The sequence below is a fragment of the Lolium rigidum genome, chromosome 6 (genome assembly GCF_022539505.1).
Source record: "Lolium rigidum isolate FL_2022 chromosome 6, APGP_CSIRO_Lrig_0.1, whole genome shotgun sequence".
Lineage (NCBI taxonomy): Eukaryota > Viridiplantae > Streptophyta > Magnoliopsida > Poales > Poaceae > Lolium > Lolium rigidum.
In genome coordinates, this window is record NC_061513.1 from 146054802 (window position 1) to 146071881 (window position 17080).

The 17080-nt window shown below is 47.7% G+C and overlaps 2 protein-coding genes across 4 annotated transcripts; one reads left to right on the forward strand and one right to left on the reverse strand.

Moving 5' to 3' along the window:
• Positions 1-9954: 9954 nt before the first annotated feature.
• Positions 9955-12778, forward strand: LOC124662313. Of its 3 annotated transcripts, none has more exons than XM_047200162.1 (7): positions 9955-10084; positions 10296-11117; positions 11203-11355; positions 11466-11684; positions 11784-11982; positions 12061-12141; positions 12230-12778. In XM_047200162.1, the coding sequence occupies exons 2-7, from the start codon at positions 10308-10310 to the stop codon at positions 12265-12267; spliced, it is 1500 nt and encodes a 499-aa protein (XP_047056118.1). In that variant the 5' UTR covers positions 9955-10084; positions 10296-10307; the 3' UTR covers positions 12268-12778. The 3 variants fall into 3 exon arrangements, with proteins under 3 accessions (XP_047056118.1, XP_047056120.1, XP_047056119.1); XM_047200164.1 differs by having other exon boundaries at positions 12061-12117; XM_047200163.1 differs by lacking the exon at positions 9955-10084 and having other exon boundaries at positions 10261-11117.
• A 439-nt stretch (positions 12779-13217) lies between these two features.
• Positions 13218-16051, reverse strand: LOC124662314. The gene is made up of 7 exons (XM_047200165.1): positions 16037-16051; positions 14664-14796; positions 14477-14539; positions 14290-14337; positions 14126-14185; positions 13750-13807; positions 13218-13658 (listed from the first exon to the last, which is right to left on the reverse strand). Exons 2-7 carry the CDS (start codon positions 14778-14780, stop codon positions 13588-13590), a joined length of 417 nt encoding a protein of 138 aa, XP_047056121.1. The 5' UTR covers positions 14781-14796; positions 16037-16051; the 3' UTR covers positions 13218-13587.
• Between the last annotated feature and the right edge of the window lie 1029 nt (positions 16052-17080).

Consider the following 17080-nt stretch of genomic DNA (forward strand, 5'->3'; position numbering starts at 1 on the left):
AGAGCAACAGGGGGAGTGTGGGGAAGCAGTGCGGTACCATCCATACGTGATTAATACAAATGATTTTGTAGCAGCACTTAGGATTCCCTTTGTATGCATCACAGCTAAGGCTTGCAGTCATACAGCGTTAGTTTACTTACTCGAGCACTCTTTTGCTAGAACTACTGTAGATCGAGCCTCACAACCGTGCCTGCAGCTTACGGTCTATGCAATGTCTGCTGCTGTAGTTGGACCTCAGGATGGACCCAAGATGGACGCCCACTTCCACAGTTGTTCAAGATCCAATGGGAAAGACTTAATACTATGCAACGGTCACTTTCCCGCCATTAGAAATGGATTGATTCGTGGAGTCTTTGTCACCACCTTTAAAGCAGAAAGGAACAATTACTGTTTGTATAATTGCAGGAGCCCCACAGACACAGTGCTTGTATGTCAGGAAATATTTCTATATACATGTAGACTATCTACTAGTGTTGTTACTGATTGAGAATTGGGTGCAGTGATTGATTGTCATGACGAGTCTGGTGACTCGTCGCGCCCAGCGAAGTGAGCAAGTAGTGTATCCACTCCGTAGCTCATTGGTTCAGCCGGATACTCGTAAACAATCTTGAGATTCTCTGACGTACCCTATACAAAAAATGGAAAATAACCCGAGAATTGACAGTGGCCGGTAGACGTACAGCAGTAGGAACACACTAGCTAGTAGCCTAGTACCCAAACCCTAAGACCGGAGATCAACGTCAGTCAAAACCCGTAATAATAAATATACAATTGGAGTAACGGAGAGGCACGGCGATTTCGACAGCGGCTCGCCCCAGTGAAGAAAAGAAAAGGCGGAACGACGGCGACAGAGAAGTCTGAGTAGCAGCATGCAGATATCGTCCTAGCAATTAGCATGGGATCCACGTCGGCGAGCCTATCCATAGCAGACCGTGTATGGACAGCAGGCAACGGCAACAGGAGGAGTGCTGGGACGCCCAGGGATCCATTCGCACTGAAAACGAAAATTCTTCTCCTAAAAAGGCAGCGGTCGGCCTTGGTTTGGAGATTCCATGCTCACCAAGGAACAGACACGGCCGGTGTCATTTGGCACGCATCCAGGCTTTCCCATGCGGGCGTCGTCTGCTTGCACTTGCCAGTGCAGATTGGTGCCATTTTCTTCCACTCTATGTATTCTCGATCAGAATAATGGCAGCGCCACCATTCCTCTAATGGGACCGATCTAGAAATTTAACTTTGGGTGTTCAAATTTCAATCATATTAGAAAACATGAAGGTGAAAAATTAAAAAAATGGCACATGCCTTCACCCCATTAAAAGTACAAATCGACCATTATAGCAACAACATCTCAAAAGGTTTAAAAACATGTAAAAACCAAAAGAAAATTACAATACGGCAATATGATCTATCATAGCTTCGAAGCCGCACGGCATCCCTCCGCCCCTACCGCTATCGGCCCATCGGCTTTCTTATTTCCCTTCTCTGCTTAGCCCGGCGCGAGCGACATTGGAGCTAGGGGGACCGCCTAGCGTTGGGTTGGTTCTCGATTTGGGCCTGCTTGTTGGGTCACATTTCGTTACCGTATGAACTACTTCCTCTATCTACAAATAAGTTTAATATCTAACTTTGGTTGTAAGTCAGACTTCTAAAATTTTAACTAACTTCATAGAGAAAATTTAAGAACATATGACATCAATGTGATAGATTATGGAACTACACATTAAAATGGATCTCACTATACTAATTTAGTGTCATAAATGATATTATATTTTCCTATAAAGTCTGACAAATTTAGTAGGATTGACTTAGAACAAAAGCTAAAGTACACTTACTTGTGGATGGGGAGTATTTGCTAATTCAAGATTTAGTCCCAATTTAGAAGAGAAAATGCGAACTAGTCGTACATAGAAATACCATAAGTGATACATGAACAATATACATTATGTGTAAGCAATTTTTTGAGAAATATTTGGGCGTTCATCTGCACATCGATGACCCATGGTGGATCTGTCCATGCTAAATGGCTGGTGGCTCGGCAAGTCGGCAATGTCTCAACTCTCGTCCCTGCGAGCAGACCCACAATGAACATATGGTAGACAATACATGATCGTAAAACCTTCAGACTTTTCTAGAACATGTGGATTCTGAAGAGTTATACCGCCGGAATGAAATCTTGCCGTCACGCATCATGATATGCGTTATGATGATGCATGTGAATAATGAGAAACGAGGCTTGCTAGCGTAATTAGACTGACAGTAACGTGTTAAAATTTACGCAGGCAACACATCACGCCCTGAAAACGAAAATTCTTCTCTTAGAAAAGCAGCGGTCGGCCTGGTTTGGAGATGATATGCTCAGCAAGGAACATACACGGCCGGTGTCATTTGTTACGCATCCCGGCTTCCCCATGCGGGCGTCGTCTGCTTGCGGTTGCCGGTGCAGATTGGTGCCATTTCCTTCCACTGTATTCTCGATCAGAATGGCAGCACCACCACTCCTCTAATGGCTAGGGGACAACTCGATCAAGTGCTTTCACCTTTCTAGGTTAGTGGCGCGCCGATGCTGGGTTGGTGCTTTCCCAGCATGATCTCATTCCTTCTTTGCTAAGTATGTGGGCCTGCCGTGGTTTCTTGCGGATCCCTGCCGGCTGGTGGCTCCGCAATGTCTCAACTCTCATCCAAACCCACAATGAAGATATGGGAGACAATACATGGTCGTAAAACCTTCAGACGTTTCTAGAACACGTGGATTCTGAAGAGATAACCGGACCAGTACATTGATGAAATCTTGCCGTCACGCATGCATGATTTGCGTTATGATTGCTTACAACGAGAAAGGGATGTGAACAATGAGAAACGAGGCTTGTCAGCGTAATTAGACTGACAGTAACGCGCTAAAATTTATGCAGGCAAACACATCGCGCACTACTGAAAGTCTGAAACTACCCATTCGACCATTCGTCGACTCGAATCCGTGTACGTGCTGCCACACACATGTCGTCGATCTCGCCTCAATGATGCGCGCAATAATGCAAAATTAATCCATTCAACTGATACATACACTTGCCAGCTTTATCGAAAAACATACACTTGCCAGTTGCCACGTACCTAGCCAGGCTAGCGACCCGCGCGCGTATCGCCGGCGTGCTTCTTCCTACTACGAGGTACGAGCGACGTGTAATCTTGTCCGCCGCATTTTAGCACTCGGAGCAATTATTTTTTGGGAGAGATTTCGCCTATGAAGATCGAGCGACAGAGCGTACGCAGTCGTGTTTTCCTTTTCTTTGGTTGCTTGGTGAAGGAGTTTTTCGACGTCAGTGGATTTGTAGCCTAACATATGCGATGCAACCTCCGTGACCGTATATATGGAGAAAGCAACACAGATTTAAAGGTTCGTACGTCAAAGTGAGTTGCTTCGGATCAGGCAAAGAGAAACAAAAGATGACAACTGCTGGCTAGATTTTCTGGGAAGATGATAAAGGTGCTAAAGTGTTGAAATGTATATATTAACCAACCTCTCTCTAACGTTTGGTATTTTCGGTGCTCATCAATTTAATATGGTACTATTAGAGCTTTGAGGCCACAAGTTTAAGACCTGGGCAACCGCACTATTAATCCAAAATTTAGCCAGAGCCCTTCTCTAACAGTTCGAACTTTTTGGTGAACTGGCGGCTCATCAATTCAATATAAAAGAGTATACGTCCGATGTATACGATTAATAATTGTAAAGCATGTTTGCTCGGACGAGAACGGAAACCTGGCGTTAAACCCTAATAAAACGCTCTTAATGCAAGAGTCTTCAACAATAAGTTGGCGCCTCCAACCATCTTACTTCAAATCATCAAGGATCAGACCAACCTTTGGATCGCCGCGGGTGCAAAGCATTTGAGTTTTGTAATAACGAGAGAATAATCCCTTAGTATCCCACCAACGGAAGCAAAAAACGGTGTGGGCTAGTGTTGTCGGCATGAGAGGGAGAATACTCCCAACATTTCCCTCTCTTTTCCCCCATTTTCCCGCCCCGCCGCCACAATTCCCGACATTTCCCTCACCGCTGCGCCCCCCTCGCCGCATCGCTTGCGACGTCATGCCACCGAGGAAATTCAATGGTCTGCGTCTTGCTGATGAAGCCGCACCACCGACGAAGGTGAAGAAGACGCGACAGTCGAAGGAATGCCCACCAAACTGGACAAACGCCCAATGGTGGACGATGTTGGGGAAACACGGAGGGCAGGTTCGATTCTGCCGTGTCGGTACCGGCCGCCGCAGAGGGACGTCCCATTGGGAACAAGGCGGTGAAGGAGAGACCGGTTGCAATCTTCTATCGAGAAGCGTATCGTCGACGCCGACAGCCGCGACTGCGATGGAGGAAAAAACCGATGCGAGGTGGTCGACGATGTTGGAGAAACAAGAAGTGAAGATCGGCTCACTCAAAGGCAACGTCGCGGTGAAGAAGCGGGAGAAGGAATTGGCTACTGGCGGAGCTATGTGCAAGCCAGAGGTGGCCACCGCCCCCAAACTTTGCATTATTTTTGGAAAAAAATTACAGACCTAGATGAGAAGAAATAGAGTTGTTTGCCCCCCAAACTTTACATACTCTCTCTTTTGCCCCCCTCCCTCCACCCCTCAAATTCTGGACTAGCTCCGCCACTAGACTTGGCCCTTCTGATAGCCGACACTAGTACACCATGGATGCCGAGACGAGGGCTTGGTACAACGAGCAACATGCCATGATCTTCCATGAAAGGGCACCGGCGACGAGCAATACACCACGGCGATGAGCACTCCACCAATGGCGACAACTACAAGCACTACACCAACAACGACGGAGGAGACGCCTTCCCCCGCGGCGGATCCCAGGGCTAGCATAATGCGGCCGAACCTGCTTTTTTGTATCTCCGAGACTATGGACTAGCGGAGATTTAGACGAGGAGAGTGATGACCTCGCTGCGTTTTATGATGAAGTAGTTGCGTCATTGTTGGGCGGAAACGTGTTTATTAGAAAAAAATGATGTGAGCCAAATGACCGGTTTTGAGACGGCCCCCGTTCGGCCGGCAAATGACCTCCGCGGGACGCAAAACGGAGGACGGCTGCCCAGTTAGGGCGCGTTTGGTAGGCTGCATCACTTTCCTGCACCACTGGCGCAACGGGAAGGAGTCCCCTGCGCGTTGCAGACGGGCCATGTGCCATAAAAGCCACGTTGTTTGGTGGCCTGCATAGAGTTTTTTCGTCCCCGTGGAGATTTGGGCTCTGCCCGTTTGGTAGGTCAGTTTTGAGGCCTCGTAGCTGCCCAGAACGATGCCGCTGTTGTTTGGTTGCAACCGAGAAACTGCTTCTGCTTACCTCTTACCTTCGGTGGTGAGGTTACCATCGATCAAACAACACAAGGAAGAACACAGTTCACAGTTCAGACAAACTTAGCAGTGATAATAGTTGAAACACGTTTCTAGTTAAGGACACATGACGATCATAGTTCAGGACAGAGGATGATCATTGTTCAGGACACACCATACATGATCATAGGACGACTGGAACAGCAAGTACACACACACCAGGAGCTTCAGATATGACTTTGGAAGACGACACACCTAGTGGCGTCGCCATGGTAACGACACATGGTCATCACCTCAGTGCAGGTGTAGTCGAAGATGACCATATTGTACTAGAAGGTGGACACCTTCTGGAAGACGAGGAACTGGCCTATCTACAGCTGATGAGCGACGGCGAAGGCCGCCCACCCCTGGTCGATGTATGCGTCATCGCCTTCCATCACCGTAGTCATCCTCAGTAGCAGCCTGTGTTGGTGGTGGCGATGATGTTCGAAGGGATTTCTCCGAACCATCTGACGAAATCATGAGGGATCCGTAGCGGGCTGAAGGTTGGCTTGAAGACGATGCGCAGGAACTGGTCTGGCCCTACGTCCGGCTGGAAGTGGCCGACGTTAGCCACCCTTCTCTTCTTGGACGGTCCCTCGTCGGGGGTCTCAGGTGATCCAAGCTTGAGCTTCTCAGTCTGCCACAAGAACACATGCCATTAGAGGTGTGCCTGCTCACAAAACAAACATTGGAAACATGTGATGCCTCATACATTGGATCACACGGCAGCTCAAGGGACTGCCCTCAAACTAAGTCTAGTGTGCAACATATCACACACCGACGACTAAGTTTGAGGGCAGCACCTTACCTTCCAGTGTGCCATTGTTGAATCATTGACCAATGCACTAGACAAATCAAAAGGAGGCCTCATATATGTAGGATCACACGGCAGGCAAAGGGACTGCCCGCAAACTAAGTCTAGTGTGCAACAAATATGGCACACGCGACTCAGTTTGAGGGCACCACCCTGCCTTCCGTTGTGCCATTGTTGAATCATTGGCCATTGAACAAGTGAAGAAGTACAAACATGGAAAGCAAGGTAGCATAGGTCTCATACAATGAGCACATATGGAGGAGATGTTTGATCTGAACCAATGGCATGGTGATGTTCAGTGATGCCATAGGTTCAGATCAATCATCTCCACACACTATGATTACGGGTTAGAATCATCGGCCTAGTTCAATCAGAAAGTACACAATCTACAGCAAACTACCGCGACTCACTCCGCATAGCAACCTGAACATGCAAAACCCCAGTACAAAAAACCCTTCCCCTCTTTGCATGCACAGTAAGATCTGCCAGTTTCTGCAATCCAAAGCCCGATCTAGTAAGGATCTACCGCAATCCGATACTAGACTCACAGATCTAACCAAATCGAGACCGTGAAAAGCAAAACTGGACAAGAACATCAAGAAATATGGACGAACACCTTGCAAAGTCAATCCGACCGCTATCCTAACGGAAACCCTAGCAGATCTAATGTGCATGTCGTCGGAAATGCCTGAGAAAGGCATGTTGTGCAAGAACGAGTACGGACATGAGAAGGAGAGGTCGTTACCACCATTCTTCCGGCCGAGGACGAGGTCGCCGATGTCTCCTTCCTCCGATACCGGTGGTCCTCCGTGCGGCGGTGCGGTGGATTGGTCGGCGGGAGGGGAACCACCAGGTGATGTGACAGTTTGGGGTAGGTCGCGAGTGAGAGGAAGAAGAGGGAGCGGTGAGCCTAATTATGGCGCGTGTTCCTAAAGGGACGCGGCGTCTCCGCCTTCCTTTCTCCACGCGTGCAGGCTTCTGGCCGCAACGGGTCTGGCCCCGGAGAAACTGCCATTCCGGACGTTCCTCCAGGGCTGCTTTTAAACCCGGTTCATGCAACAACGCAGTTGGCTGCAGGCATCTAAACGGGCCGAAAATTGCTGGCCCGATGCGAGCCAAGAGAGATGCAGCTACCAAACGCGCCCTTAGAGCATCCCCAGCCGTTGGGGCTCCCCACGCCCAAATCCGGACGAAACTACCGCCGGATTGGATGAAATTAAGTCGTGGGGAGTACCGTATTTCCAGTCGTCCACCCGGAGTTCGGCGGATAGAGTTTAGATTCAAACAAATAGCCGTCCCGCGCTACAAGCACGGCCGATTGATCGGCAAAACGAGCAAAAGGATCAGCCACGGATCGGCGATCGGAGGGAAATTACACGGAGACGAGGCTCGTCGGCGGTCCCGGCCGGCACGGCGGTGTCCGACGGACCGGCTTCCTCGCACGTCGTGGCCGGGCGGCGGCGGCGGCCGGCGAGGAAGCAGCGACGGTAGACGCCGACGCAGCCGCGGCCGACGAGGTAGATGGTGAGGTAGAGGAGGTAGGAGCCGGTGGAGACGACGAAGGACCGGCCGGAGGGGCTCCGAGGATGTCGCTGCGGTGGGCCGGTACCAATTCCTCGTCTCCTCGTCCATCGGTTCCATGTCGCCGCCGCCCATCGGGAACGCCAAGTCCGTATTCCTCTTCTTCGCCGCCGCCGTCGTCTTCGGCGGCTGCGATCCGGGCGCCCTGGTTGGCGAGCATCTCCCGCCACCTGCCGTCGAACTTGTCGTGCCTTCCGTCGGCGTGCGACCTCAAGTCGGCCAAGCACTTGTCGATCGACGCCCGCATCTTGTCGGCGGGACTGCCCGTCCGTTTGAGCTCTTTCGGCTTCTTCCGGCCGAGTTCGGGGCGCCCTTCCGACGCGCAAGCCGCCGGCGCGTCGGGGTTGTACTTGCTCGGTCTTGCTCTTCGAGAGGGTTGTGCGAACTTCCTCCACTTCTCGCAGTGCTCGAGGCGGGCGTAGACGTTGAGGAACTTGAACTGCAGGCCGGTGTCGTCCGTGTACATGTCCAAAGCTCGGCGCAGCTGGGCAAAAAAGAGCACGGCGAAACGGGTCAGCTAACGACGATATACCTCGGTGATGCGGGGTCGACGGAGCATACCTTTTGCTCCAAGTCATGGCCGCCGATCGGCACTCTCGCGATCTCCTCCTCGTACGCTGTGCCATTTGCCGCACGCCGTCTCGCATGATCCCCCAATGGGTGGCCATTGCCTTGTCTCCCCGGTACACGTTCATGTTCGTCTTGTTGAAGTAGGGATCGACGAGTTTGCGTTCCTCGTACGCCCGCTTCACTCGAAGCCAATAGGTGTCGAACGACCGATTGGCACCGATTATGCCGTTCATGGACACGGTCATCCAAGCTTCGGCGAGGCACTCCTCTTCCTTCGACGTCCATTTGATACGCGGTTCGGCGGGCGGCGAGTCCTTCTTCCTCTTCTTCTTCCCCTTCGACGGGTTGACGTCGGCTTGAGTTGTCTCTCCGGGTTCTTCGTCTTCTTGTTCTTCGACGGCTTGGCTTCCGTCGGCAACATCCTCCACTTGATCCTTGCGCGCCGCCACACGCTGCCGTCGCCCTCGCCTCCTCTTGCGTGAAGAACCCCGGGCTCGCGGCGGCGGCGTCCATGAAGAACCTCGGGCTCGCGGCGGCGGCGGCGGAGCCGGAGGTGATCATCTCGTGGATCGCCTCATCGTTCGGCGCCGGCGTCGCACCGAACGGGGCACCGAACGGGAGCGGCCCTCGTCGCATGACCGGCGAGGTGCCCTCGAACTGGCCGCCGCTGCCGTCGATGTCAAGCTCGGGCGGCGACGGCGTGAACCTGGACGGCTGGACGTAGGTGCCCTCTTGGAACATGGCAGTCGTCGACGGCGAGTACATCGTAGGGGAGAAGGACGACGGGGAACTGCTTGTACCTTGCGCCGGCCATTGGCCGGGAACATGGAGCCGCCGCCGCCGCCGCCGCCGCCGCCGCCGAAGGCCATGCTCATCTTCCTCGCTTGCTCCTCCCGGGCCGCCTCCGCCGCCCTCTTAGCGGCGGCTTTTTCACCCTCGCCGCCCTGCGGCTTGTTTCGATGTCGCGCCGTTCTCGTCCGCCGCCCACCGTGCGTTCGTCATGCCGGCGGCCGCTCCTTCCTCGCCCGCGGCTTCCTCGTCGTCCCCTTCGGCGGCATTGTGGTGGACGAGAAGATGAGGAGGAGAGCGGTGGTGGAGGAGAGGCGCCGCCGGGTACTGGAACTCGAAGACGAGGGAATGGAGGGAATGGAGGGAATGGCGAAATTCGGCGGGAGAGAATGGGGATATGCAAGCAAATTGGAGGGAATGGAGGGAAAATCGACAGGATTTGGTTTTCCTTTCGCCGACTACGCGGGTCCACACGGTGTTTCGCGCCAAAACGTTTCATCCGGAGTCCCGAGCGCGCCCGGGGACCGGGACGGCGTGGGCTCGCCGGATGGATGAAGGGCCAAATCCGGACGAAAACGAGGAACCGGGGGCGCGACTGGGCCGATTTTCGCCGTCCGGATGTAAAAAACGCTCGCCGGGGGCCTGTTCGGGGGACGAGTGGAGATGCTCTTACTGTATTTCACCATGTAAATATGTGGTGGTTGACAGCTTGCCATTAATACGAAATGTCTTGTAAAAAAATATTACCGTGGCTTCTCCAACTCCCAACTGTGCAATCAGGCTCAGGCCAGGCACCGCGCAGGCAAGCACCCCCTCTTACGCCGTCACCCATCCGGCCATCCCCTCACCTGCAACAATCCATGGCAATCGAACTAGGGAGAGCTCAGTGAGCGGCGGTCGTCGGCTCAAGGCCCTGTTCTGGGAGACGCCGAGGCGATCTGCTATCTTAGCCAGGTACTTCCCCCGAAAGTACTCATGGTCTCTCACGAATCTACTAGATTAATCTTAGGGTTGGGTATGAGGAGCGTCCTTGCTCCATTTGTTCAGAGTTCCTTCTTACCTGCCGTTAGTAGCTAGTTCTGCGAACCAGTGGATCCAATCGTAAATCCCTTCTTTTAGCGATTTGTTCTAGACAAGTGAGCAACAACTATTTTGGTGTTGTCAGCTAGTTCATCTCATGGAGGCGACACTAGAACAGGCGGCATTGCGTGCCCCCACACTGGAACAAGATCAGCAAGACGCCGCCGCATTCACAGGGAATAGCAGCAGGGACCATGGAGCTGGCGACATAGATGCCGATGCAGGCGAAGCGACACGCGCTCCTGGATCCGCACCTGCTGTCACGTCAAGGATTTCAGTGCAGAAGGTGTGCTCAGTCGTGCGCAAGTTTGGTAAATTTAAGAGGAATTTAGTCGAAGAGATAGGCTTCGGTGGGATGCTAAAGATTCGGATGTTAACAAGGCTAAATTTGAAATTCAGCGCCTGGCTAATGGAAAGAGTCGAGTCGAATGAACTGAGAATAGATGAGGAGAGGATTCTAAAGATCAAGGATCATGATGTCGAGAAGGTATTCGGTCTCCCATGCGGCACCAGATTGATATCTCCAGATACACCCGAGCCATCCGAAGCTTGCATCGAGTTCCTCCGTGTTTCTTCCAATTTGAGCAAAGGCGCGCATAGTCTAAAGGCCGCCGAGGCTTACCTCCTGAGAGATGATATCAATGAACATTCCAGCAAGGTCCAGATAGATTGCTTCAAGATAGCTTTTCTTGTTTTTGTTGTTGGACATCTGTTGGCTCCATCAACTAAGTATGACTACATCGGCATAGATTTCTGGGCTGCACTCAACGATACCTCGCGGATTAAGGAATTCAACTGGTGTCGTTATGTACTCGAGCATTTGATCCGAGCTGTTCGGAAGTTGAAATCAGACATCCGCAACCGGCACAAGACCATACATCTTGTTGGCTGCCACGTTTTTCTGCAGGTCATGTTTCTTTCTGCTCTTTTTGTATATCATGCTAATGTAGTTCAACTCAAACCGTAATATTTGAATGTGCACATGTTGGCAGGTATTCTACTTGGACAATCTTGATCTTGGTCCGCTTTCCAAGACACGGGAAGGTCTACCAAGGATTAGTCTTTTTGACTACGAGTCGGTTAAGAAGATGACAGAAATGATCACTAACGATGTGGGTGGAGATACATCATTTGCTGGAGCTAATGTGAGACTTCTGCCATTTTAGATTTTCAAACATACAGTATATGCCATCACATAATAGCATGTGAGCATGTTTACATCTTATATCTCCTTCCTGTTCAATTCACATGGCAGTTTAGATATGCTCAAGATGTATGCCAAAGCCACTCTGAAGAGCCCTTCATTCCGGAAACAAACCAAGCAGACATAGCTTCTGACCTGCCCTGTCACAGCCCAGGTTTTGGTGGTACGGAAGATCAGCACAGCCCAATTAATCCCATGCTACGAAGCAGCTTCACCGAGACTGGACCAGAAGATTTCTCCAACCATCTCCGACTGAAATACCCGTCACTTGTGAGTCATTTATTTCTTAGTATTTCTTGCAATTTCTTCATATTACATCCAATTTCTTTCTGCTCTGTTCACGTAACTAATGTTCCAATCCAAACGTAGGTGGGCCACCCGCTTGCAGCCATTTTGGAAGAACACAATGCACACATAATGGAAAATATATCTCAAATTAGCAACAGTTACCAAGTTGCGATGTTTAGCTTTATGGACCAACTTCTTGGCTCTATATCCGAGAACCGCTGTTGCTGCAGAGCATTGGGACGAACCGATTGTTTACTGAGATCGCCACATGCAATTCCTGGTGAGAAACATTGGAGTTATTTTTCAGGATTTCCGCCCCTTCTTCGTATAACTAACCAACAACTTTTTTCATCTCAAGGAAACACACATCACACACCTAAAAAACGCAAGTCCCGATTACACTCCACAGTAACAGGTAGAGCCATACAGCAGATTTTAGGTAATCGTCCATTTTTCGTTGTTAAGACATGACACATGATACAAATTCTCTCATCCCTTGATCACAACACTGTTTTTTTTTCCTGTAGGGCAACGCAAGAAGACCCGGGGAAACTGTACAAGATAGTATGCTTTGATGGTCAACGATGAACAACCGCTTACCTCGCAGTCCTTTATCAGTTCAGACCAACTCGGCAGCAGAGTAGGCCATATGAGCAGCTCCTGATTTAAAGCATCAACTTGCACGCTATATGTGAACTTTAGATCAGCAGCTGTCATGTCATTAAGATCTCGATTGTCTTCGTAGAATAGTATCTTAGGTTTTCATCATCAACTTAATTGCACGTTACATGTGAACTTTTAATGTTCACGGTTAGGTTGCTTCGTAGTCTCTTCTGCAATCGGCTGGTGGGGGCACGTCCTCTATGGTCGCAAAGAAACACCAGATAATGCTGGAAACTCTACCCACACTAGCATTGTTCTCCCTCATCTGCTTACCCAATCATTTCTTTTGTGTACTTGTCAATGTGCCATTGAGATTGCACTGACACTTCTCAACAAGTTTTAGACATGCATGGTCATGGCATCATTAACAGGTAATTCTATGTTCACTAATGTATGAGGTAATTCTATGTTCACTAATGTACCATCCAGTATGGTTGGACCTATCTGTATACTTCTGTCTGTCTCAACATCTCCAAACCAATTTATATGTGAAAAGCTGAAGAACAATAGTTTGTGAAAGCTTTCAATTACCATTGTGGGGGTGCGGTTGGTACATCGACATTTTTTTGTTCAGGGCTTCCAATTTTTGTTTAGTGCAACCCCTTTCACATTTTTAAACTATCGTTCATTCTTAAGGTGATAAGGGTATGCGGGAGTGATAGAAAATGAATGTGGGTGAAATTCGGGTGTAACAATAGCACCAAATGTATGCCGATGATACCCAAATGTGTAAAGGTAGAACCCGAGAGTATATATGTTTGTACTACCAAAGTAGTTTGTGTGCTGGAAGTATGTGTGGTATTCCGTGACAGTTGATTTTGATTCCTCTTATACCATACATAATAACATATCACATGCAATGTGACACTGGATTTGCTGTAGAAAAAAAAGAGGTGCATTGGGAGGATGAACTATATCATAGTCATCTTCATCCAAGGCGAGTTAAAGTCTGATATTGCATTGTTGTTATTGATTTCTTACACATCCGGTACTAAAACATCACCATCATGAAATAGTCATTCCTAGCTGGTTCAGGTATCAGAAATTAAGAACGGGCAGCTGAATGTGGTAGAAGCCGGATATACTGCAGGTAAAACTGCAGAGCTCAACCTAGGGAGTACTATAGGCACCGGCGCTAATTATTATATTACCATGTCAAAGTTTTGTCAGGAGGACGGCGAAAACATGGTTTTCTGTATAAGAAGCGTGGGGTGTATTGTACTTATTCCTGATTCTTGTCTTCAGCTGGACCATCGTTCTGGATCAACTCCTCGGCAGGTAGACTCAAGCTATCTACAGAAAAAGAACAACAATGCTGTGTGAGGCTGGGACTACAATAACAATGTAAGTAGTTCACTGATCAGGTTGTGCAGATAAGAAGTACCATCACTGTCTGCAGATGCGTAAGAAGATCGCCGGGCACGTGCATTTTGTTGAGTAGGCTGAAAGTTGATTGGTAGGCACTAAAGTGAAGATGAACTTGGCACAACATATTATTTTTGTTGATGGAAGTATTATATTGTATAAGTTGACTTCCACATTACTATGTTCAGCGATGAAAGATAGCATACTGGGTGCAGCATGAATACCGTCCCCATCCCCACAATCTACTTTGCAAAGCTAAATTAAATCTGAATGATCAGTATATCCGCTTATTTTACAGTAAAAGGAACAGATCTTTCAACCAGACATCTTACACTAAAAACAGAATACTGAATGCAAAAGCTGAAAGTTTTGCAGCTGATGAGCAATATTATTACCTGGAGTTTTGGTCGAAGAGCTTCAAGGGGCCCTTTAGGCTTGCTGGCACCTGCACCTTGCTGTGGCAAACAAACAAAGAGGTAAAATATTTATAATGGAATTTCATATTTGCATTTTCTCAATGGTCGATATCACAAATTAGTTTTTCAAAGGGAAGTCTTGCCTTCCCTAAAGCCCAATCAGCAGAGTCAAAGAAAGCTCGTTCCTGGTCCTGATATTTCCAATTGAGTTTATATCAGTTTAACTGAAAATAAAATTTAACCCTACATCTGTGTTACTTTCCATAATAAAGATTACAATGCTTTAACTTGAAAGGGGAAATGAAGGCAGAATAAGACAATGGCATTGACCTTAGATATAAGTGGGGACTTTTTGGGCATCCTTCCTCCATATTTTTTCTTGATTGCTGCCTCCTACGAATACTCATATGAGCACAGAGCTATATTAACATGTAGATGTACAATTTTGGAACAAAGGTCACGTGAATACTATACACCCACGACCGCAGAAAAAACGGTGCTGGGTAAAGACAAGTACCTCCTCTTTGGGCGAGGGCATCCCACTGCCTTCATTCTGGTCTTGAGTTTCTTCTACCTTTTCACTAGAAACATTTCCTTCAGGCCTCACTTGGCTACTTGCATCTTCAGAGGACATGACTAGTGAAATTAAGCTGCCAAATATTCGTTCAGTCTTGTGAACTATAATCCACATTCATGATACAAACCTAAATTGTTTAAGATTTAACAGTAGCTTACATAACACAAAAAAGGAAGAGGGCATTTTAGATTTTGGGTGAAGTTGCTCGTGTATTTTCAAAATAAGAGCCAGAATAGAAATAAGTTGTTTCACTTCATTTATTCCATGTTGGGGGTTAATAACAATTATTACTTATATTTTATGGGAGCTCAACATGTCCAGCTTCAGTACTTCCTGACTGAAAATTAAATGTCAGCTTACTGTTTGTCACATCAAAATTGTTATCCATTCAATCAGACACACAAAGAAATAAACTTCTGTATAAATAGCAAGATAGCTATGTCTTCATTAGGTCACCATAAATATTTCTTGTGCTACGTTGATGGGAGTTCTCAAATGCACATAACACACTTTTCTTTTTGAGAAAAATGCACATAACACACTTTTCTTTTTGAGAAAAATGCACATAACACACTGATTCAAACCAAATACCTGAAAACCCCATTAGCTTACACCTTCTTTTGGGACAAGACTGAACACATTTGTTATAGGAGCAAAGTAAATGATATTGAGCATAGAGTCGGCATTGTTACCACAGAAAGTTTTCAGAAATTCCCACATTACTCAGAAAAGAAGAAAAATCAAAATAGCTAGAAACAAAATAATTACATGGCCCCGCATAATTGCCTGACTCTTTCGTGCACTTATAGGCTAATAGTTTATGATGCTAGTAAATAGCAGTAGAACTGAATTATGAAAAAAAAGTGCTATAAATCTGATTTAGACAGATTCAGTGCGCATAGAGGCTGTTATAATGTTAAAAAACATTAGGAAAAAAGTCCAATACAACTGAACCAGAGCCCAAAACAATCAGATTAGGAAAAATATGCATACATACATCTCAATAAGTAGACCTAGCAAATTCGTGCGTACAGTGAACCGAGGCATGCTAAACCATGCGAGCTCGTATTCCACGGGAAATCCATGGAAGACAGAAACATGAACGCTCCAACACGAATTCCAGCAGCTATCGGTCACGTGATTTTCTTACAAAAAAAAAACTGCTATTGATCTACCGCCGCCTCATCATACAATCTTGCCCTAATCACTGCGCGATTATCGATAGGCACCCGTAAGGCCGTAACACCACCGCGGTCACAAGCAACCAGGAATCGATAGGAAACCGGAGCAGGGGATCGAGCCGCGGGAATTACCGGATAGGAAGACGGCGTGGACCGGGGCAGGGCAGGCGATCGGAGCCGAGATGTGGCGAAGAGTATGAGACTGGAGATCAGTCGCGAGGGGGGCGAGAGGCGAGACAGGAGGTGGTTCACTGGTGGTGTGGCAGTTCGTTATACGCTGCGTGCGGATCTGCCATTCTGCCCATATATGGTCCGGTGCCCAAAGACGACAGCGCGAATCAATCACCTCCTACTTCTAATTTTGAGAGTGGAGAGCGTAGTAATTAATTTATACACGAGCATGTGATTTTCAGACCATTTAGAGGATTCAAATGTCATGGTTTGTTACCAAAGTTTTCAACACCTCCCTATCGCTCTTCTTGCTATAGCGGATTCACAACACTCTCGCTAAAACTATGCACTTTGAATAGAATTTCTTAATAATAGCTCGCTAAATCGCACTAAATCGTTAAATAGGGCTATTTCTCTGGCTAAGTCCAAATATTTAATATCGGAATTTAAAAGTTAGACCTAGTTATGCACTTTATATACTACTTTTTATTACTACAATCATCATGATTTTCAGTACAAAAGTTATTATCATTGAATCATTGAATGTATTGTCATATTTATAGATGATATAAATATTTGATGCCTAATTTTTTTAGGAGTTCTCTTTTTTGCAGAAAAAGGTTAAATGGCTTAGTTCCGCTATAGCTTCCTTAGCACCTAGAAAATGTCGCCGCTACAAAATTTATTCGTTACTCAAAAAACACATATCTGCAAAAGTTGCTCTTCCGGTGCTTCACAGAAAGACGGAAATGATATTTTCATGAGGTCTAGCCTCTTCTTGGAGTTTCTGTGAACTTCTTATGAATTTGTGCGGAGTGCTACAATTTACAGCCATTTCAGATGTTGGATTTATGCGTAAGTTGAAGCGAAATAATTGGTTGCAATATTTCCTGGCTTATATGTTGTGTTTTGCTTCTTCTTTACTACTTCCGCTGCATAACAAGCTAACAACAATATGTGATCTGGATTTACAGAGTGCTATAGTTAAAGTTTTACTCCGTACTT